A 22,737-nucleotide genomic window follows, 5' to 3' on the forward strand; every position below is an offset into this window, starting at 1 on the left:
TCCATTGACACAGTGGCAAGGAAATCATCACAAATTCATGACTGAGCCAATAGGCTCAGGGACCAAGAAAGCTACCCTCCCTCCAAGGTGCTGGGAATCTTCCAGCATCCCCTAGGAACTCAAAGTGACTTATATACCTAATGCTTTACTAACTTCTTACGTGGACACAGAAAACATCAGTTTATCTTTAAGCCTGTGTTGATGATGTTTCCTTGAGAGCATTTTTTCCTGTGTTTGCATCTGCTTTTTCAGGGTTCTGGATTTCTCAAGAGAGGCACCAAGCTTGGCTTCCTCTCTGTCCCACAGTACGGTACTTAAACGGACTCCCGGACTTACAGGAGCTTCTTAAAAATAGAGGGAACATTTTAAAATAAAATTTGCCATGGAAAAACTGTTGCTAAGGTTCCCAGTCTCTCTGTTAAATGCATAAGTGTGTATGGGGACACACACACACACACACACACACACACACACAGAAGACCCACTAGTTGTATAGTTTTATTTTCCATTAATATCGTAAGTCTGCAATGAGTGGCTTCTATAATTGGGTTGCAGACACTCACTTCCAACAGATTTCTTTTGATCTGGAGCATCATAAATAAATCAAAGAGGGATACAAATCATATATTTTGTCTCTGTTCATCTTAAAGACCATCTCCTTTAAAGGTTATTAAAGAGTGTCCCAAACCTAACATCATCTCCCTTAGGGGACAGGAAGCAACAGCTGACGTTCTTATGACTCCAATCATGCACAGCATGATTTCCACGTGAGGCGAGCTGCAGAGGCCCGATTAGGGTAGGGGAAGAAGCTTTTCCTTAGGGGATAAGGTCAGAAGAACTCTTACAAGCCAGAAGGAGATCAGGCCCAGGGAAAAACCTGCATCAAAATTAGCACCCACGTTGTCGGCTTGCTGAGACCCAACATAGGAGAAGCATTTGCATCACCCATTTAGAGCCTGGGAGTATTCTGCAAAATCAGTTTTTAGATTTTCTTACTGTGTCTATATATATGATTTTTCTCCATCACACAACATTCTGGTATTGGCCTGCCTATCTTCATTATAGTCCCGATTCCTTTAAATTGTTTATTTTTATTTGTGTGTATGGTGTTTGTAGCATGTCATGTGCGAGTCCAGGTGCCTGCAGAAGTCAGAAGAGGATGTCAGAACCATGAATCACTGAGCCATCACACTAGGCCCGCTACTGTGGTGCTGGTGATTGAACCCCAGGTCTGTGTAGGCATGAGTGACAGCCTCGGCTTCCTCTCAAACACGTCAGCGGATCTAAGAAAATTTGATTTTTCTTCCATTTGTCTTTGTACTAAGGTCCGCGCCTATCTGTACCGGTTTCGTGAGCATCCCAGGAACACATTCCCCGCAAACACTGTTTTCCCTCGGACCCATCGATTCCCAACAACGACCTTGGAAGGCTCTTACCAGCTCCCTGGTGGGGCGACTTCTCCTTCCTGGGCTCGGGAGGCAGGATGACCGGTATGAGTCTCTCAGATTCCCCGGGGCTGGCATCCAGGCCTGCAGGTGGGTACGGCAGGGTGAGGCTCGGCAGGAGAGGCTTCCTGGGCAGGGGTGGCTTGGTACTGGGCTGCTCAGGAGACCTGGACTTCCCTTTCCCTTGCCCATTGGGGGACCTGGAACTTCGCAGTGCAGGGGCAGCCCCGGCATGGCTCTGTTCATCCTTGGGGAGTAGAGTCAGACCTCCTCTCTCCAACCTGACTTCGGCGCTGTACCTCTTGATGGCTTTCGCCTCCTGGGCAGAGCCGTCTCTGTACTTGAGCGAGAGCGAGGTGGACCGTAGCTTGACTGGGAAGGGGCTCTGGTCCTCTCCAGGGGCTGGCTCCTTTACACAAGGATCAGCATCCTGGAGGCTCTTGCTTGGTCCTGCCTGGCCGGCCCCCATATCCCCTGAGACTTGAGGGTCACCACCCGTAGTCTTTCTGTCCTGGGGCTCTGGCAGCACCTGCAGGTCATCAAGAGCCGCCTCACTCCTCCAGGCAAGGCCACTCCGTAGTAAAGGTGCACGGCCCCCTGCAGGCGCATGGCCGGAATGTTCCGGAAGGCGAGAGCTGCTGGCCCGGGCACGCGCTCTGCTTGAGGTCACGGAGAACCTCTTAACGCTGCGCTGTGGCTCAGTACTCCGCTCGCTCTTCTTCCCCAAGGCTGCCTTCTCTGGACCCCCTGATGTCGCAGCCTGTGCAGGCCTGGGGCGGGCCGGGGGTACAACTGCTCTGTCCTGGACTCCAGGACTGGGGTCTTTCAGAGGTGACTCTGCGGGGGACCCACCGGAGGCCAACGCCTTGTGCTTCAGGCAGCTCTTGGGTACCGGTGGGCTTGGGGAAGGGGCTGTGGAGGGCTCCGTCCCTGCTCCCTCAGGCCTGGGTACCACCAGGGTCAGCTCCTCCTCCTTCTGGACACTTTGGTCCTGTCCCTCTGTATCTGAGGGTGTCTCCAAGTTGGTGTCAGCGACAGTCTCAGGAGTTGGTGACTCTCCCTTTGGAAGTATTGTGTCCCTATTGGGAGGTTCCATGATCTCTTTGGGGGGTGCCATGTCTCCACTGGAAGGTGACATGTCTGTGTCTGAAGGTGCCATGATCCTCTTGGGAGGTGCCACGTCTCCCTTGGAAGGTGACATGTCTCCCTCTGGAGGTGACGTGTCTCTCTCTGGAGGTGACATGATCCTCTTGGGAGGTGCCACATCTCCCTTGGAAGGTGACATGTCTCCCTCTGGAAGTACCATGATCCTCTTGGGAGGTGCCACATCTCCCTTGGAAGGTGATGTGTCTCTCTCTGGAAGTGCCATGATCCTCTTGGGAGGTGCGATGTCTCCCTTGGAAGGTGACATGTCTGTGTCTGGAGGTGCCACGATCCTCTTGGGAGGTGTCACATCCCCCTTGGAAGGTGACATGTCTGTGTCTGGAGGTGCCATGATCCTCTTGGGAGGTGTCACATCCCCCTTGGAAGGTGACATGTCTGTGTCTGGAGGTGCCATGATCCTCTTGGGAGGTGTCACATCCCCCTTGGAAGGTGACATGTCTCCCTCTGGAGGTGACAGGTCTCTCTCAGGAGGTGCCACATCTCCCATGGAAGGTGACATGTCTCTACCTGGAGGTGCTATGTCACCCTTGCAAGGCGACATGTCTCTCTCAGGAGGTGCCATGACCCCCTTGGGGAGTGTTGTATCTCCCTCAGGAGGTGTTACATCCTCTTTGGAAGGATGAGTCTCCCCTTCAGGAAGTGCTGTGTCCCCTTTGGGAAATGCTGCGTCTCCCTCAGGAGGTGCTGTAGAGTCCTCTTCAGAAGGCACCATGCCTCCCTCAGGGACATCAGACGGTGGAGTTTCCGCATCTCCAGAACCACAAACCATCTCCTCAGATACGCTCTCGACTAGAGGACTCAGGCCTCCAGAGGAGGGCTCTTCCTTCCGGCTTTCGCCGTGGGGAATATGGTACGGAGAACCTACTGGCAGAGATGGGGTTTCTGGGCATGGAACTGAGACTGCCATGGGCTCCGTGACCTCTGGCGTAGCCCGGCGGCTTGAGGGTTCATCTCCGGGAGAACCGCCCTCCTCCATGCTGGCACTGACTGCCATGCTGTGCTGTAGGCGAGCCCGCCTGGCGCAGGCCCCTCCTCCAGGGAGCAGCAAGGGTCCAAACTCAGGCCTTCTGCCCAGCATCAAATCCCGCTGCCCAGCACTGGGGTGGTCTTCTGTATTGACCCGGAGTAATCGTTTCCCTTCATATTCTTCCTCCTCCAGGGTCCATGACAGATCACTCAGGGATTCAGACTGTGCCCTCTAGGAGAGAACAGAGGTGAGAGACATCCACACTGCAGCAAATACTAGAGCCTGTCCCTGCTTCCTCTAGGACTAAATGTGGTTTAGGAAACACGGTGGTTCTCAAAGGCTGATGCTGGAGTAGATGTCCACACACAGATCTCTTCAGCTGCCTTAGGAGTTCACATGGAACCTTGGTTCACAAACTCAGCAGATCTAGGGCAGCCAGGCCCTCAACGTAAAGGCAACTCATGCAGCCAGATATGTTATCACAGCACTCGGGAGGCAGAGACAGGCAGGTCTCTATGAGTTTGAGGTCAGCTAGCCTGGTCTATATACTGAGTTCTAGACCAGCTAGATCTATACAGTGAGTCTAAGTCACAAAACAAATGGGTGCCTGCCTGCCTAGAGCCGGACAGAGGGACTAGGACCAAGATAGAGCGACGATCTGTCCTGCTTTGTGTTCTTTGCTAATTCTGCTTCACTCTAGACTTATGTGAGTGAGGAGTGGATTGCCATTGTTTTTTCACTTGGGGAGCCTGGAGACCAAAGGCATGGCAACTTTGGTCAAGACTGAACTAACTAACTGTTAATAGGAATCCCAGGTCAACAGGCAGTCTCTCTCTCTGGTCCTGGGCTGTGATACCAAGTCGTCACACAGTATTGCTCTCCTGGGTTGTGCCCTCATTGAAAAAAAAAAAAAAATCAGATAGTTTTCTTCAAAAGTTATATTTGTATCACGTCAAACACAGTGAATGGTAAACCGCAGGATAAAAGCCAAAGATTTCAGTCTCACATTCTGTGGTTTTACATTCATGCCAAGCCAGGACCCTTCCACTGTGCCAGATGCTGCCTCCTGCTCTGAACCTCCAGAACATTCTACCAGCCAGACTCCCTCAGTCTTTACTTCCTGCAGATAACCTGCCTGAGCTAATGATGCTTCCTTTCCTGGCTCTCTAATGCACCCAGAATCCACACTGCCATGTGGCATTGTTTCTTTGGAAAGGCCTCTGGAATTTAGATGCTGGCCTGGCTTCCTCTTGGCTGTCACACACTTAATTCTCCTCTCAGGAAGAAAATGAAAATCGAGGCAGACACAGGTCATGCAAAAGCAGTATGTGAACATGATTCAAAGGTTAAGGGTTGATTATTGCAAAACGTTCAGGACATCAAACCTTGGGAATCATTCAGGTTGTTGCATTAAACAGTGCTCTGTCTTGTCTTCTAAGGTAGGAAACGTGACCTTGGGTACGAAGGCGTTGGTTCTTGTTGATGATACTGTATTTTTATCTGTGTGATGCTGGGGATCAAATCCAGGGCTTTGTGCAGTGAGGCAAGTGCTCTAACCCCAAGCTACATCCCCAACTGCTATTTTTAACATTCCCAGCTGGCATCTGCTTGCTAAAGATCACAAGAAGTCTGGGATGTCTGTGACCATACCTAAGCTCATTTCTGCCAAAATGCACAATTCTCTTCTTTTGGATTTCAAAAGAAGTTGAAGGAAGAAATCTACACGAGAAGTCTGGCCAAAAGCTGCAGGTTCTTGACTTGGTCATGTCACTGGTCTTTTGCCACTATTGGAAATTATTGATATGGAGGGCTCAGGAGGACATGGGTCATGATTGGAAACCATCCATCACAGAACCCAGGCCAATTCAGCAGACAGCTGGGGATCCAGTCTGGCTAGAGCACCTTCCAGCTGAGCTACTGGCAGCTACGGAGGTGACTATGGTGCGGGGGTGGGGGTGGGGGGAGGCACACAGCAGGAAGAAGGCTGGCATGGGGTGTACCGTCCAGAGGAGGGAATTGGATGCTGAGTAGAGCCCAAACGGTGGAAAAGCAGCTCCCGCATAGCCTAGGACCTCTGGCTAGTAGTTGCATTAGGGAGGAACTCAGTCTCCCCATCACTGCCAGGGTGCACTGTGCCTACTCCATCTAGGCCCCCTCCTGGGCATTTCCTCCTTTGGGGCTTCACAGTGGTTTGGGACTCTGGAAGCATCCTGAGGAAACAGAAATGCTCAGCCTGTACCAAGACGAAGAGTCGGTTGAGGCTAGCGGTACACCAGTGTCATCACGCCAGGAGGCAAGTTCCACGGTGCAGTGTGCAGCAGTCCCTGGGCAGAGGACCCTCCAAACCACGGGCAGCAGGGTCTCTGTCTGAGCTCTGGGTCATGCATTTGGCAGCTCTTCCAGCCACCAGACCAGAACTAGTCATCCAGTCTCAGCGCTCCTATTAAAATGGAGTTGACAACATTCCCTCTCCCTGGCACTGCCTGGCTGGGCCTGAGGACCGAGTGGTGTAAGGTGTAAACCTTTACAGGCATTCTGCTCCAACTACAAGTAGAAGTACACCGAAAGCACGGTTCTGTTAGCATGGGTGGCAGGACAAAACACTGACAACTTCTCCTGAGGTGGGGGCTGACCAGCCCAGCCAAACATGTTTCAGCTTTGAAATAAATATCAGCCTCGATAGCCAAGGTTTCACTGTGCAAAATAGAGGGTTTTTTTTTTTCATTTAATAACAACACTATTCTTTTTTTCCTTGTTTTGTCTTTTTGCATTTTTGTGTGTATTTTGCATGTGTGTAGGGTGTCCGTGTGTGTATATGTATGTCTGTACATAATGTGGGGGGCACTCACCAACCTAAGACAGAGCGCCTTTGTGGACTGGGCAGGCGTCTCCATGACAGGTAAGGTGACCTGCTAACATCCCACACAACCTAAGTCAGAAGCTCATTTTTTAGTAAAAGGGGGACCTGTAGGGTCCTGACCCCTGTTTTGGGTAACTGTTGCCTTGCTTGCTGACCTTGACCTTGATATCCTCCCTATGCTAATTCCCTCCCGGGTTCCACCCTCCTGAATGCTTAAAGGAAGTTCCTTGTCTGTGTATCCTGCATAATGGGCGTTAACAGCTTAGATGCAAGATTGTAAAACATAGGTAGCGAACTTTTGCCCTCCAGGGTCCTCCCATTGTGCTGTAAGCCTGTATTTAAGACCTCTTCTTCCCTCCTTCAATAAACAGCATCTGGCATTAAAAAAAAAAAAAGACTCAGAGCCTTAATGCCATGGAGTGGAGAATTTAGGCCCTAGCGACACAGCGGTGAATACCCTAGCGAGGAGAGCAGCACGGATCAGAAGGGGTTGCTGTGGGAGCTCCGAGGATGCCTGTGTGTTGGGGCTTGGGTGAGACAGAGAACGCAGTCCCACATGCTATGGGGGAAAGTAGGCTGCACTGTCGAGCGGAGCCTAAAGAATCATGAGGTCTCTATAGAAGTGTCCTGTGGCTGATCGGCAGCTCAGGGGGCAGTGTGTGGCCCCTTCCACCCCTGGAGTAAGGGAGCACCTGAAAGCCTGATCTGGGGCAGGGGGAAGGCCTCTGTGAGAAGAGGAGCTTTAGGACCCAGAGCCAAGTGGCTGTGGATACTGAGGGGCAGACACAGCTCCTGGAGTGAAGGAAGGGGCAGTGGGGACCAGCAGGAAAGTGTAGATACCCCTGAGAACTTGAGAGAGGCACGCCTGCTCTCTACCAAGCAGGGCAGGGGAAAAGAAATAGGGAGTTTAAATTAAGGACCAACCGGGTTTCCATGTTTCCCCAGGCTGACTGACATCAGATTTTTGTTGTAGTTATTTTACAAAATGGTATTCCAGGGGGAAGGCAAGTTCAAAACTAAAGAGAGTTTCAGCAATGTTGGGGGGTGGGTGGGGGGCAGCAAGAAGGGTTGCTACTTAGGGCCATTCTACATGAGTTCAGGCATGTCTGGGGTTCTTGGAGTTCCTCAAGGTCCCAGAGCATGTGGCTCTATACACTCATTGGACACAATGAATGGATCCAGGTGCCTCCGGTACTGATTCGGGAGAAGTCAACCTGGTCAGCCTGTGTTTACAAAGCACCTCCCACAGGCCAAACAAAAAAGTCACTCCCTTCAGGAAGTCCCCGACACACCCAGGTGGGCCCTGCTGCTTTCTCCAGCTGATGCGCCTAGCTTGTCCTGAAACCTTCAACTCCTGCAACTGTGTCTTGAGGAAAGGGCAGGGGAGACGTTACTCTATAAGTCCTTCTCAGTATGAGAGGTGACTCTCCTTGGCCATGTCTGCCCTGTCCCCTGCCCTCTAGAGCGGAGGCATCTAATCCCTGTCAGGATAAGAGGAGTGAAGGAATGGAGTGTCAGGCTTGGCGCATGACACCGTGGATTCTTGGTCTTTGTAGCATGAACAAATGCATGCAAGTATTAAGGTCTGGGGAGGCTGTTTATGCAAGAGAGAGATGCCCGATTCAAGGTGCAAAAGATGAGCAAGACTAGCGTCTACAGTGTGGTTTTATCCACCATGGAGGCGCTCAGATGGCCGTGCGGCCAGGCAGTGGGCGGGGCTGACATGCCGGCCCGCCCCACCCCTACACAGAGGAGGAAGGCCGATTACCGAAGACAGGCGCCTCATTTTACTTGATCTCTGGTTGCGGGGCTTAACCAGGAGCTTGTGTTTAGCTGCAGAGTTATCCAGGCAGGAGGAGATTTCTGGAGGGTGGCTGAAGTCAGCCACAGGTGCCAGGCTGCCATCCAAGGTCCGGGAGGAGACGGCGGCGGCGGCATCGCTCGTGTGGTCAGGAGACTGTGGCCGCGATGAGGACACCAGGATCTTCACAGTACAAGGAACAAACACACCAAGCATTAATTTAGGGACAAAGGGCGGAGACTGCTGTCCTACCGACCCCTCTTGAGTGCACTTCTGTACCTGGGAGAGAAGATTTCCAATTGGCTCTTGACCGGAAATGTTTTAGAATACTCCTTTAGAGCAAACGGCTGGGAGTTCAAAGGGTGGGGGCCAATCCTAAGGCCATGGGAACAGGGTTCTTGAACAGGAAGACTTTCCATCGCTACTTTCACCAACAAAACAGAGTAGCCCAGTGTCTCCAGGGGTGGAGGGACCTGCTGATTTCATCCAGCCGGGACTGTGGCCCCGCAGTGAGATCTCACAGGAAAGCGCTGAGCCCCCTGCCCAGCCCTTCTCCTGGTGCTTCCTTTGTTCATTCTAAAGGGTCTCTAGAGCCTCCCAGGAGCCGGGCTTCCAGCTACCATATGGTGAGCTACAGATGTGTTACTAGTTTACACCTCAGTGGGGAGGAACTGACAGTCAGCAACAGCAAGTGCGTTGCCATGGGGGAAGGGGCTTCTGGCAGCCAAGTGGAAGAAAGAGAAACACCCTAAGACACCCGCCCATTGAAATATCGTGCCCTGCGCTACTGAGTCAGTATGTCCCACCCCACTCAATACAGCAAGCCCCGCCCCACTGAATCAACAGGTCCCGCCCCACTGAATACAGCAAGCCCCGCCCCGCCCCACTGAATACAGCAAGCCCCGCCCCACTGAATACAGCAAGCCCCGCCCCACTGAATACAGCAAGCCCCGCCCCGCCCCACTCAATACAGCGAGCCCCGCCCCATTGAATACAGCAAGCCCCGCCCCCGCCCCACTGAATACAGCAATCTCCTTTGGGAGTACAAAGGTGTGTTTCAGGGCAAAGCATGGACGTTATAGCACACGCAGCCCTGATGAGGAGCAAGACACAGAGAATCTGGGATGTGCTGGACTTGAGAACACTCCTGCCACCTTTAAACAAGCAAGCAAACAGATAAAACAAAACAAAACAAAACAAACAAACAAACAAAAAAAAAAAAAACCAAAAAAAAAACCCTGCACCTTTCTATTGGAGCACTGGACTAAATATTAGTGCTATGTTTATATTTTCTGTTTGGTTGTTGAGATGAGGTCTCTCGATGCAGCCCTGGCTGTCCTGGAACTCAATATATAGACCGGGATGGCCTTGAATTTACATAGATCTGTCTGCTTCTGTCTCTCGGGTGCTGGGATTAAAGCTCCATGCCACCATTCCCAAATTTTGGTTTCCTATGATGATAGTAGACTGGATATACTATCAAATAACTGGTAAAACTACTCAGAATTCATTTTAAAATATAAAGTAATAACCAGAGGAATAAAAGATTAGGTAAGTGCTCGCCCAGCACAAGTGACCCCCATTTGGCTAATTAAAATCTGTGCACTGCAGTGGCCATCGGGTTTGGAGCTGAGTTCCATCTTCAATGAATGAAGCTGCTCCTCCTGCCTGATCCAGCCAATTGCAGACAAAAGCAGTTGCTGTGAAAGTCAGGAGCTCAAGGGGTACAGGAAGTCAAAGATGGGTCAGCAGCAGCTTGCCCGCAACAGGAATCTCCTCACCACAGAGCCTGGCACACACAACCATATCTAATCTGGAAAAGGGATAATGGAAATGTACTCGGGGGTGTTTTAAGGCACTAACAGGTGCAGTTTTAACTCCACAGAGTAAGGCGACTGGACAGACAACCTTCTTATCATCTAGCCCTTCCTGAAGTTGGAGAGCAGGTGTGGGTAGCCTACTGCCCCTAGACCCAGCTCTTATTGTGAGCAGGGATGTGCTTACCCTGAAGCCAAATTCTGGGAATAATTCTCTGGGCAGTTCCAACCCTAGAGCTGGTTAAAAATCAGCCACATCCCAGTCTTGACTTTTCATTAGTAATATTCTGGGAGCTCACAACTACAAAATAACAACAACAACAACAACAACAACAACAAAGACAAAACAAAACAAAACAAAAAAAAAACCCCAACCAGCTAGTGTGCGCATGCAGGGGAGAGAAAATACATGTCCAAAGTCGAGAGGCTACTGAATACAACTCCAAGCAGTCCAGAAGTGGTAACTCTACAGCTTCATTGTAAGCAACGCCCTGGCCAGGCCAGGGGTGATGTGATCCAAGTACACCCAAGGCAGGAGTGCTGTACAGCTCTCAAACACAAACTCTGTTCTTTGTTCTTCATAGGTCAATACAATTTGGATCATTTCAATTCCGTCTGCCCTCAGCAAGAATGCTTATTAGTATGGGGAAAATGGCCATCTGTTTTTATCATTTATATATGAGTACATTACATGGATGCGAATGTTCTTACCACAAACCAAAATGGCATCATGAGCGTGCTGGGGTGTTTATTCATGAGATGGAGTCTATGGGGAGGGCAGTATTGAGGATCACTTCTCCAGTGACTACAGCCAGACCCTGCTGGTCAAATTTTCATGGGCTGCCTTGTTTCCCAGAGGGTCCCATGTGACTTGCCCAAACCAACAGGTTTCTTCCGTTGTGAATGGGACATAGAGCTGAATGCTATTAAGTGTTTACTGTTGTTCACTGTGTCCTCTGGCCAATGTCGTGACAGCAGGAGGAGGCAGAGGTAGCTAGTTCCTTTTCAGTGGCATTCTGGATCTGGGCATCTGCTCAGACAAGACAAGGCACAGAGCAGATGGCACCTGAGTGACCACACAACCACACGACATGATAGTGCGCAGTCTCCCTCATTCACGGAGATCTGGTGGGGAGACATGGGGGGCCTCCAGAATTTTAGCAACGCTTAGTGACAGGTGGGATGGAAACGTTTAGGGGCGCACATATTGCACTTGCCTTTATAGCTGGGCTTGGACCCACATCATGCAGCAGGGACATCTCTGGGGGGCTCCGGGGCAGTCCGTCATCCTCAGAGCTCATACCAGTTTCCTCTGCCCTCTTGGTAGGAATGCCTCCTGGAGGCGGCGGCCCCAGCTTCACATTACATTGTATCTTTAACTAGGTTGAAGGAACAGCCGTCATTCTTAGCATTTTCATCAATAACACCCAGCAACAAGTCTTCCTGCTCTGATTCATTCATTCGGGAAATAACGTCAGCACCCTTGCATGACGCAGAGCACCGGCCTGAATAATTGCCTGTCCCCAGTTCCCTCGCTGATGTCCTTGTGGATCAGGCACTCACCAACAGTGCATCCGCATGTGACTAACTTGCCTGCCGGAGGAGAACTGTGAAGACCCTGTGACTCTACCCTCGATTGTATCAAACTGCTAAGCTGAAATCTCTTAGGGACTTCTGGGCTAATTAACCCTGGACAGACAGCCAAGGGACAGTGCCCAGCCAACACTTACCTGCAAGGCCTTGATCCGGTCACACACATTTTCTTGGGAAAACACCCGCACGGGCCGAGCAGGGTCCTGGCCCGATTCAGGAAAGAAAATACTGTCGTGTGAAAGGGCGCGGTTACCCAGAGTGCCCCTGGACTCCCTAGGATCAAAAGAGTCACTGTGAGCTTTTGCCCACCTCCATCTGTCCCTGATCCTAGGGACTTAGAGGGAGAAAGAGGGTGCATGAGTAGCATGTCCCATAAGCCCTCCGTCACGCATAGTTAGCAGCTGTCTATTTGTCCGTGTCCTTGTCAAACACTAGTCAGAACACTCTACAGAAGATATTTGAAGGTTGTAGGAGATTTTTTTTTTTTTTTTTTTTTGATTAGTGGAAAAAAACAAAGTTTGATGAGGTGTGAGGTCCAAGACAGCAAGCCTTAGAGAGGGAAGGCTGGTGCTGGCTGGGTCCTGTGGGAATCTGTCTCAGATGTCCTGGGAGGGTGACGTTACGGACTGTGGGCTAAGCTCATGCATGTGTAGCCCCACCATAAGCTGGAGGCTGTTGGCACAGCAGCATCTCCCCAAGATGGTCCAGATCACACATCTATGGCCCATTTGAAACAAGAACTGCCGGTCTCCAGAGATGGGCCCCTGTTTGATGATCTGGCATGGTTTGTGTACCCTACCACTGTGCTTGTGACCCGAAGTATGGCAGCCTGGCTCCAAGCCCAAGGACCCAGATTTGGAACTGAAATCACAGGACACTCATAAAATGCTCTCAGAGGATGTGGGAATTAGCTGTCAGACTTCCCTAGCCTCCTAAATAATAGGTGGAAGGAGATGACTGAAGCCACTGGTTAAGGAAGGAAAGCTGCCTCTGCATGCACGGGACATCTTGTGCACACCAGCCCCACCCTGTTCTCCTTGGGCATCCTGTCGTCTATGGGGCACAGGGGACTCTGAGGTGTGGCCCGTCCCACTGCCTATCCAACTGTGTTACTAGTGAGCGCTCTATTGAGCACCCCAGCTCAAAGGTGTTTCCTTTCTAGGCAGCAATAGCAAGCTTGCAAGTGGAAATCCAGAGTGCCCAGACGGTGTATCTTCATAGACCCTCAGAAGGACTCAGCCCAGAGAGCACACACTAACAGCAACTCTCAATGCTAAAGCCATACATACACACACCAGATTTACTCCCTACAGTCAACAGCCTGGGGCCACCCCCTAGAAACCACAACTACTGGCCAAATACCTCCAGTCCAGATGTAACTAGCCAGATGTAACTAGCCAGATGTAACTAGAAGTAAAGGCAGCAGGAAGAGGAAAACCCACCAGAGGCCACAGGCACATGGTCATTCATGATTGCAGTATTATGTGTGTCCTTCAGCAGGTTTCAAATCAGAGGAGCTATGGTGTGTGTGATGGAGGGCTGGGCAGGTGACCGAGGGGAGGAGGACTCGGAACTGGCGTGGGCGTACCAGAAGACACTGAGTGGAAACAGAACACGTGGGATAGAGTGTGGCCCATCAGCTGTGTTGAGTGGAGGGTGCGTATATATGTAAATATGCGGTGAGCATGTGCACATGCCTGCTAATAACTTTTAAAATAAAAAAGAAATGGTACCTGGAAGATACATGGGAGTGGTCTCTTTAAGTGGGAAGGACAGAACTAGATGGGGAAACAGGGTCAAAGGTAACAACATTTTCAATTTTGTCTTTGGAACTATTTAATGTGTTACACAACTGGACACAAAATCAATCAAAAAGGGAAGTCTCTAAGACTAGGAAAACAAAAACAAAAAAAGAAGCCTAATTTTCTTGCAGACATGAGGGCTCATGCTTGCAATCCCAGCAATGGGGAGGCAGAGGCAGGAGGATCCTTTTGGGAAAGGGGAAAGAGAAGTTACTCCGCTGTAGAAGGAAAACAGTAATTTTGTTAAAAGTCCAAGGTTTTCAGTCTAACAGGAAATAGAATACGAAGAAAAAAAAGTAAAAAACTTCATCTTTCTTGGAATTGGAAGTGTCAGTGAGTGAACTGCTCAGGATTCTCTTAAAAATAAAGCCATTTCCTACTTCAACCCACGAGAGGTCTACGAGAGGCGATGGCCAACTAGCAATCATGGCCACTGAATCACGACCACACTGTGATCTCCGAGACAACTTCACATTAAAAGGAAGGAAACGTGGTTTGTGAAAACGATCCAAGCCAGGAAATATCTGGCATTAGCCTGGAATCACTCACTGCCCAGGAAAGCAAGGGGCCTCTCCGAGATGGCTGGGCTCGTGACCAAAGGGCCGGGGAGCTAATCGGAAGTGACCCTTGATAGCTCAGCGTGAGACAATGAATAAAGACTGCTGTGGGTCAAAGCTCACCAAATATATTCAAAGTCAGTGTGTTTGGGGTTGATACGCGGCTCGGTCGGCAGAGTGCTTGTCTAGCATGCGCAAGGCCCTGGGTCCAATCTGCAGGACCACATAAAAAATGGTTGCGGCAGCACACACCTATAATCCCAGCATTCTGAAGATGGAGGGAACGTCAAAAGTTCAGGACTGCCCTTGGTTACATAAAGAATTTGAGGCCAGTCTGGGTTACATGAAATTCTGTCTGAATAAAATAAAATAAATAAATATTTTTAAAAAACCAACTGTGTTCACAATGATCCTTTAGTGGGGGAGGGGAATACCTAATATTTTGGTTGCTATTAGAAGGTGTGAAGGTATCAGGTACTATTCTGGAAGTGGAGCAAACAAGCATCATTCTGTTTTTTCCTGAATAGATTGTGTTTTAGGCTATCATGAAGTTGACAAAGGAAAGCTATTTTTTAGTTCAAATTTATTTAATTTACATGTATATAAGGGTTTGCCTACACATATGTACAACACATGAACACCTGGTACATGAGGAGGTCAGAAAAGGACATTGGATCTCCCGGAACTGATGTTACAGATGGTTGTGAGCCACCGTGTGGGCGCTGGGCACTGAACCCGGATCCTCTGCAGGAGTTAGCAAGTATTCAACTGCTGAGCCATCTCTCCAGCCCCTGACACAGGACAGTTCTTCACAGAAGAAACTCCGCTAGCAAAACGTACAGAGAATGAAGGCTTAGGAACGCCCACAGTTTTGCACTGAGGAAATGGACCGTCCGCATGTTAACAGCATCAGGCGGAGGTTGCTGTAATGTTGACACTGATCGCCCAGGATCCAGCGCTTAATTGCAACGTCGATAGAGATACCCAGAAAGTATCAAGCAGCTCAAGCTCAGTGTGCCCCTAGGGTTGTGGTTCCCAACCTCCCTAATGCTGTGACCCTTTAATACAGCTCCTCATGGTGTCGTGAACCCCTGCCCCCAACCATGAAGCTATTTTTGTGGTTACCTCATAACTGTACATTTTGCTACTGTTATGAATCGTACCGTAAATAGCTGAAATGCAGGATGTCTGATAGGTGGCCCTCCCAAGGGGTTGGGACCCACAGGTTGAGAACTGCTCCTCTAGATCACCATGAGCTCCTACAGAATTGGGAGGACCCAGGCTGCATAGCTCAAGCGCACTGGGAGCAGATGCAGAGAGCAGACCGTTCTGTAGGCAAGGGGATCCAGAGGGGGCTGTCACCCATGAAGCCAGCACCAAGACACCCCAGCACAGGACCTGGACTGCCTATGGCCTTGTAGAAGTTGCTGCAGAGGCTGGTGGCAGATTCTCACAGAGACTAAAGGAAGGGTCTCGGTAAGTACAGGTAGTAGGTTGCCATAGAGGCCAGAGGGGTTGAATCTCGGAGCTGGAGTTAGGCAGGTGCGAGTCACCTGCTGAGAGCAACTCAGGCGCTCTGCGTTAGTAGTCTGCAATCTTAACGGCCAAGCTATCTTCCCGCCAGCACCCCACCACCATCGTCCCTTCCTTATTAACGAATGTCAATCACGTTCCCACCAGGTGCGGGTCATAGGCAGATATCAAGGGTCCTCCTGTCCCCACTTTCCCTGGGTTCCTACCAGAAGGAGCCTTTCCCCAGAGCCTGGCCCTCTGGCCACGCTCCTGTTTGTGGCTGGGTGGATCACTCCCAGGTTTGTTTCCGAACACCAGGAGGTGGGGGATGGGCATTAGAGTTCTCCGGGGGCTAACCAGGACCGCCCCCCCCCCCATGCACCCCCACAATGGCGCACAGTCTTACAAGGTACCCACGTGCCCACTCTGCTTCTAGCTAGCTCTGGGCGGGGAGGGGGAGGGGACGCAAACTCTGATCTTCCATCTTCGGTCATCTAGTGCCACCAAGTGGTCAGTGCAATTTCTCTGCCTATGGAGACAGGCTGCCCCGCCCCCGTCTCTGGAGCACTATGGTTCTCTCTGGCATTTGATCCTGAAAGGCGAGTCAATGTGTCAAAGATGTTACAAGCTGCCTTATCTTCTCCTCAGTCCAGAATATGACTGTGGGGGTAACGGGGGCAACATAATTGCAGTGTGATAAAGCACAAGTTAGAAAATCAAAGTTCTGCCCAGGAGAGCTGCCTGAGTGTCCATCCCCAGAGCGTCTGCATTTATTAAACCCAGACAAGAAACCGTTTTGTTTTTGTTTTTTTCTCCATCTGCTGGCCTTGGTCTGGCGCATGTGCCCTTATTCGATCAGTCAGTCTTTAAGTCCAGAGAGATGTGTGTTCCCCATATTGTGTCCCAGGTCCTTGAGCATTCTTGGTTACATTAAACCAGAGCCCCGCAGCCCAATCCTGCCCTTTCTGCCACGTGATACTGGGCAGGCTCCTAGATTGCTTATGGCTGATTTTGCTCATTTCTGTGATGGTTCATGGCATTGTCTCATACAGCTACTGTGTGCTTAACAAACATATCTGTTTGTGTGTGGGGGGGGGTGTTAGGTTGGTGCACACATGTCACAGTGTCCAGGTGCATGTCACAGGGCAACGTTACATGGTAGTCCCTGCCTTTCAGCCTGTTGTTCACCACTGCCCCTAGGCCAGCTCACCCATGAGCTTCTCGAGAGTTCCGTCTCTGTCTCCCATCTGGCTATAGGAGCTCTGGAAGTATAGACCTACATGGAACCATCTCCCTAGGCCTCACTGTAAACTTAGAGGTTTTTAGATTTTTAAAATTTTATTTTACACATGAGTGATTTGCACATACGCACCATATGTGTATGCCTAGCACCTTTAGAGGCATCGTGTACCTCAGAATTGGAGTTACGGATGGCTGTGAGCCATAATGTGGGTGCTGAGAACCAAACCCCAGTCCTCTGCAAGAGCAACACGTGCTCTTAACCACTGAACCACCTCTCCAGCCCCAGTCACTGTGAACTTTTAAATATTCATGGCACCCAGCGGGTAGAACTACACAATCAGGATTCCCCCACCTTCCTCCACCCTATGTTTGGAAAGTTAATAAATGCACCACATACTGAGAAGCTCCTAAGGGGATCACCCAGGATGGGAGGAGGCTCAGGAGCCTGACCAGTTACCAAGGCACTGAAGTAAGAGTGCTGGACATCTCCTGTGCCCACTGTCCCCTCCTCCTTGAGGCTCGCAAGCCAGATGCACGTGAAAGCAACTTACTCCAGCTCATCTTCGGAGTCATAGCCCACCGGCCCCGACTCGATGGGAATGACCTCACTCTTGGCCTGATTTTGCTTCCAGGTGCTGTTTCCTGTGGATGAGGGCGATTCCTTTCTCTTCTTCTTCCCAAACAACTTCTTAAATGTTTTAAATTTGGATTTTTTCTTTCCTATACAGATGAAAAGAAAAAAAAAGATTAGCAGGAGTGTGTGTCAGAGCGGAGGCATGTGATGGGCACAGGTAACAAGAAATCAAGGACTCAACGTACCTCAGAGAGAAGCACATGACCTATAAGGTGTGCACCTCCCAAACAAATGTTGGTTTCTGTCTTTTAAAACATTAAAATTGTATGTGTGTAGATGTTTTGCCTGGGTGTGTGTCTGGCCACACATGCATGCACCGGCCAAAGAGACGTGATGAGGGTATCAGATTCCCCAGGACTGGAGTTTCAGATGGTTGTGAGCTGCCATAGGGGCGCGGGGATTTGAATGTGGGTCCTTTGGAAGAGCGGCCAGTGCGCTGAATCTCTCCAGGTCCCCTTGTTTTCCATCTTTAGGATATCAGCATATGAACCAAGAATGCTGGATGGAGCATGATCAATAAATCAAAACCCAAGCGGCCTTCCTCTTACCGGATACCATGTTCTTTAAGTCTCTGGAATATGCATACTATTTCATACACAACGTACACATAAGGTGCCAGATGAGGCAAAGGCGTACGATAACCTAAGTTATTTTCTTAGAAAATATATATGTTATTTTTTTTAAGGATTTATTTTATTTTTAAAATTGCATGTTGGGGTGGGTGAGAAAAATGAGCAAACCGTGGTTGTCCCTACAGTGGAGAGGTTGTGTCCAGGCCAAGCTCCTCGGCTGTCACTTTATTCTTTCCCACGGGGTCTATCAGACCCAGGAGCCCATGACGTCACCAGGGCAACCCAGCCACGCTCACTACTTCCCTTGTGAGTATTTGTCAGGCGGGACAGCAGGAGGAAGCAGAGCCAGAGAGCACAAGTATGCAGAAGTTTGCTGAAACAGTCTTTATAAGTTTAAAAATGGAATCAGTTTAAAATATAAGGGAGGGCATTCCTAATTGTCTTTGTGTTAAAGTCTCCTTGGAAGTTCACCTTGCCTTCATTTGAGATTCTGCCAGCAAGATTGGAGCAAATGTCTCTCCTCGGGGGACAACGTTCTATGGCAGTTTTTTTTTTTTTTTTTTTTTTTTTTTTTTTTTTTTTTTTTTTTTTTTTTTTTTTTTTTTTTTTTTTGTGTGTGTGTGTGTGTGTGTGTGTGTGTGTGTGTGTGTGTCCCCAGTGGAAACTTCCTTTTACGTCTCAAAATGTTTATCTTGCATGCAGATGGTTCTCCATCAGAGGGTATGTTGGAAGACTCCCAGGAGGTGTCTGCATTTGACAGGGACACCACCTGGCCTTCCAATAGTCAACAAATTATTAGGTGTCCCCGGAGACCTGAACAAATAAACGGCCTCCCTGTCTTGACACCCAGGTGTGCTTAGGACATGAACAGTGGGGGTAGGAGGTGGCTATAAAGGGCAGAATGCAACAGCTGTGCCCTTTTATGCCAACTGGAAACTCCAGCTTCAGGTGACCTGGTGCCCTCTTCTGGCTTCTGCAGGCACTGCATGTATACAGACGCCTAAATCAGTTTAATCACAAGTACCTAAAGAGTTCATCGGCCATCTCGTTTGTTTTTATTTCTTCCTCTCCTAAGATTAGTGACCCGACTTCTCAAACAGTTACAGGACTGATCCACTTTCCTACTTCTTTAGTCTGTTCTGTTGTTTCTAATATCTAGGGATTTCTACACGTTTTAAAATTTCAAATTTACTGGCAAAAAGGCACTCTCATGGGCTGGGCGTCTGCAGGATCTGTAGTAGTGCCTCCTTTTTCATGTCCAGGGTTAATTATCTGTCCCTCCTCCTTCTTCCTAGGTCAGCTATACTGATGACTTGTGAAAAGTCTCTCCAGCATGCTGGGTGAGGGCTCTACCACTGAGCAACACCCCCAGGCCCAGACTTGCTATTTTTTTTAAAGGTTCTTTTGATGAAAGCCTACATTTTTTAAAACCTTCCCTGCTTCGCCAATAAATACATTTCATTTTAGTTCTCTCTAGATCTGTTAAGTTCTACGCATTATAAAAGTTTGCGTTTTCATCATTATTTGGTTAAAGTATTTTCTGATTTCCATGATTGTACCTTTTTAGATCTGCGAGTTATACAGAAAGGCAGGTCTTCATTTCTAAGCACTTGGCAACCTTCTCTCTCTTGTTATTAACTTCACTGTAGTGAGATCATGCACCCTGAATTTTGTTCCACTCCAATCTGTTGAGACTTACTTACGGCTCACCATATTGACAGTTTCCATACACTTCCCATAATGCTCGGAGAGCAATGCATTTTCCTCTCTGTTTTAAAGATGACAATTTGGACACTGCCATTTTAATTTTGTTTTTATATTTCATCTCTCTACTAATTTTTAAAATAAATTCATCCTAACAATATTAAAAGGGGGGGTGTTATTTACCCGTATTTAGCTGCCAATTTCTACTTCACAACTTTTAAGGGTCTATCAGTGGCAAACTTAGGTCTCTGACAGCATCTCTGTTTCTCCCTCAGTTATGACGTACATCCTTCTTGGGTTTGGCCTTCTAGGTTGGTAGTTATTTTTTTCTAACGAGGCACAGTTTCATGGGCTCCCTTGTATCGTTAGAAATCAGCCATCACTTTTCCTTTCCCTCCTGTGAAGGTAACCCCCCTCCCCCCACTTCCTGGGACTTAAGATTTCTAATTTGAACTTTGGCTTTCTACATCTTCCCCTTTGTATTTTTACTGCCCTTTAATTATCCCTCCTAGGAGAGACACTGGGTTTCTTTTATTTATTTGATTAATTTATTTTTATTTAGGTGTAGATGTTTGTACAAATGCAGTGCCTTCAGCGGCCAGCAGAGGGTGCCAGACGGCCTGAAGCTGGAGTTTCAGGTGGCCTTGTTGGGAACTGAACTGGGTCCTCTGCAAGGGCAGCAAATGCTCTTCACACTAAACCATCTCTCCAGGCCCTCACTGGGCATCTTAAATTTGTGGACCAGGCTATTTTTTTTTTAAACAATCCTAGAAACTTCCTGGGCATCCTCTCCTCTCTGAGCTTGTGTGGATGCAGGCTGCAGGCTATTGCTTAGCTCTGCCTTTGTCTTCTGTGCTGGTTCCCATCTTTTCATCACTCCACTCTGCATTTGATACGGATTCCCCGTGATCTTGACCCGGTGTAAACTGCTCTTGATCTGAACACTGAAGTTTTACTAATTATATTCACTTAAAAAAAATCCACTTGTTTTTAAAAACTGCAATATCATTTAAAATTATTTTAAATTATGGTAAAGAAAAATCACTCTTGCATCTGTAGAACAGCACAATTACTTCCTCAGTCCAGATGCAGAACATCAGTCTGTACCATCTCCTCATGCTTCCCACCCTTGACATGCAGCCATTCTTGGCTCTGCTCTTATTTAGAGTTTCAGGTCAAGTCACAGTGTGTAGATCGGGTCTCAGTATACAGTCTTTCCCTTAGAAACTCATTTACATTGTTATTAGATACCAGTAGTTTGTCCTTTTTATTGCCCAGTAGTATTCCATTATATAGATAAACTGATTGGTTGACTGGGCAAAGGACTTTCGGCAATCACGAATAAAGTCACTTTCAGTTCCTGTGTGAACCTAAATTTTCATTGCCCTTTTAATACTTCTGTGTAGGGATGTGTGTTTAACTTCATAAGAAATTGCCAAAATGTCTTTCCTTTTTTTTAAAAAAAAAATATTTATTATTTATTTGTTTGTTTGTTTATTTTTGTTTTTTTGAGACAGGGTTTCTCAGTGTAACAGCCCTGGCTGTCCTGGAACTCGCTCTGTAGACCAGGCTGACCTCGAACTCACAGAGATTCACCTACCTCTTCCTTGCTTCAAAGAGTGCTGGGATTAAAGGCATGTGCCACTACTGCCTGGCCCACCAAAATGTCTTTCAAAGTGGCTCTATCATTTTGTATTCTACAGGGAAAAGCATCATGACCAGTACTTGTCAGGGTATTTTTTAAGTTTTAATATAGCTTAAAGCTATAGTTTTAATTTGTATCACCTACTGAATATAGATGCTGCCATCTGTCCATGTTCCTAGGTAGACCATCATTATAAGTCCCTGTCCAATTTAAAATTAGGCTTGTTTTGTTAATCATTATTATTATTATTATTTTACTTCACATAGTTTCAAATGTATGGCATAAGGTTTTGTTTTGTTTTTAACCAGTGTGATTTATAGTTTTCCCAATCTGTGACTTATATTTTTGTTTTCTTACTAGTGTTTTTGCAGAGAAAAAGTTTTAAATTTTGATGAGGTTCCATTCATAAAATTTTCTTTTACAAATTAAGGTGTTGAATCTAAGAACTCTGGTCTAACGGTAGGTAAGAAATGTTTTCTCTTAGCCTCTTTAGGAAGGATTAGGGTCTAAATGCATGTCTGTAGCACACTTTGAGCTATTTCGGATCATCGGTGAGGTGCAGATCGATGATGCTTTTTGCTTTCTTTCTCTCTCTGTTTCCTTCCTGCTCTCCCTTCTCTTTCCCCTGTTATTAATTTTATTTTATCTCATTTTATGAATGTTTTGCCTGCATGTGTGTAAGTGTATCACGTGCAGGCATCAGATCTCCAAGAACTGGAGTTACAGATGGTTGAGTCACCATGTGACTGCTGGGGATTGAACTCAGGTCCTCTGCAAGAGCAAGTGTTCTTAACTGCTGAGCCAGCTCTTCCCTGGTTTGTTGTTTGTTTGTTTGTTTGGACAGGGTCTTACTGCATCCCACGCTGGCCCTGAACTTCCTATGTAGCTGAGGATGACCTTCCATGCCTCAAGTTCCAGTTTCTACCTCCCAAGTGCCCTACTCTAAGTAGGACAGTTGGGCAGTCTTTTGAGAAAACAGTTTGCTTCTGCACAGTACCTGGGTCATCATGTCTGATCTAGAAGCACTGCTGACCCAAGTTCAAGGGTGGAGGTTCTCTGGGTCATCCAACTGAAGCTACAAATTTACTGGAGGGCTGACTTATCTGTGGTTCACATCCACTCCACCTCTGCGGCTCACCAAAGCAAAGGCCTTCTATTAGATGGTCTCCTCAGATCCTGTATCTCGCCTTCTACTCACCCCTCACATCTTACCCCACAAGAAAATGAGATTCAAAATTTCAGAGTAAAAGACTAAAGGAAAATGTGCTCACCCATCTTTCTGAGTTACCATTTTCCTTTCCACTCATGTTCTCATCTAGAATTTTCAAAACTGAACATGGAAAAGTTGCTCTGATTACAGTAAGTCCACTATTATTTGAAACAAAAATACAATACCTAGATTCTCTCATTTTCTAAGATTAA

The 22,737-nt window shown here is 48.2% G+C and overlaps 1 protein-coding gene across 6 annotated transcripts in view; it reads right to left on the bottom strand.

Moving 5' to 3' along the window:
• Cracdl (CRACD like) overlaps positions 1-22,737 on the bottom strand; it is a 123,988-nt gene that overhangs the window by 18,757 nt on the left and 82,494 nt on the right. For all 6 annotated transcript variants that reach the window (XM_028865697.2, XM_028865691.2, XM_028865694.2 and 3 more), the window contains exons 3-7: positions 17,312-17,480; positions 11,785-11,920; positions 11,272-11,433; positions 8,205-8,420; positions 1,437-3,807 (exon numbers count right to left, since the gene is read on the bottom strand). In XM_028865697.2, coding sequence (XP_028721530.1) covers positions 1,437-3,807; positions 8,205-8,420; positions 11,272-11,433; positions 11,785-11,920; positions 17,312-17,480 — 3,054 coding nt within the window. The remainder of the gene's footprint in view (positions 1-1,436; positions 3,808-8,204; positions 8,421-11,271; positions 11,434-11,784; positions 11,921-17,311; positions 17,481-22,737) is intronic.

Source organism: Peromyscus leucopus, chromosome 16_21, assembly GCF_004664715.2.
Source record: "Peromyscus leucopus breed LL Stock chromosome 16_21, UCI_PerLeu_2.1, whole genome shotgun sequence".
NCBI lineage: Eukaryota > Metazoa > Chordata > Mammalia > Rodentia > Cricetidae > Peromyscus > Peromyscus leucopus.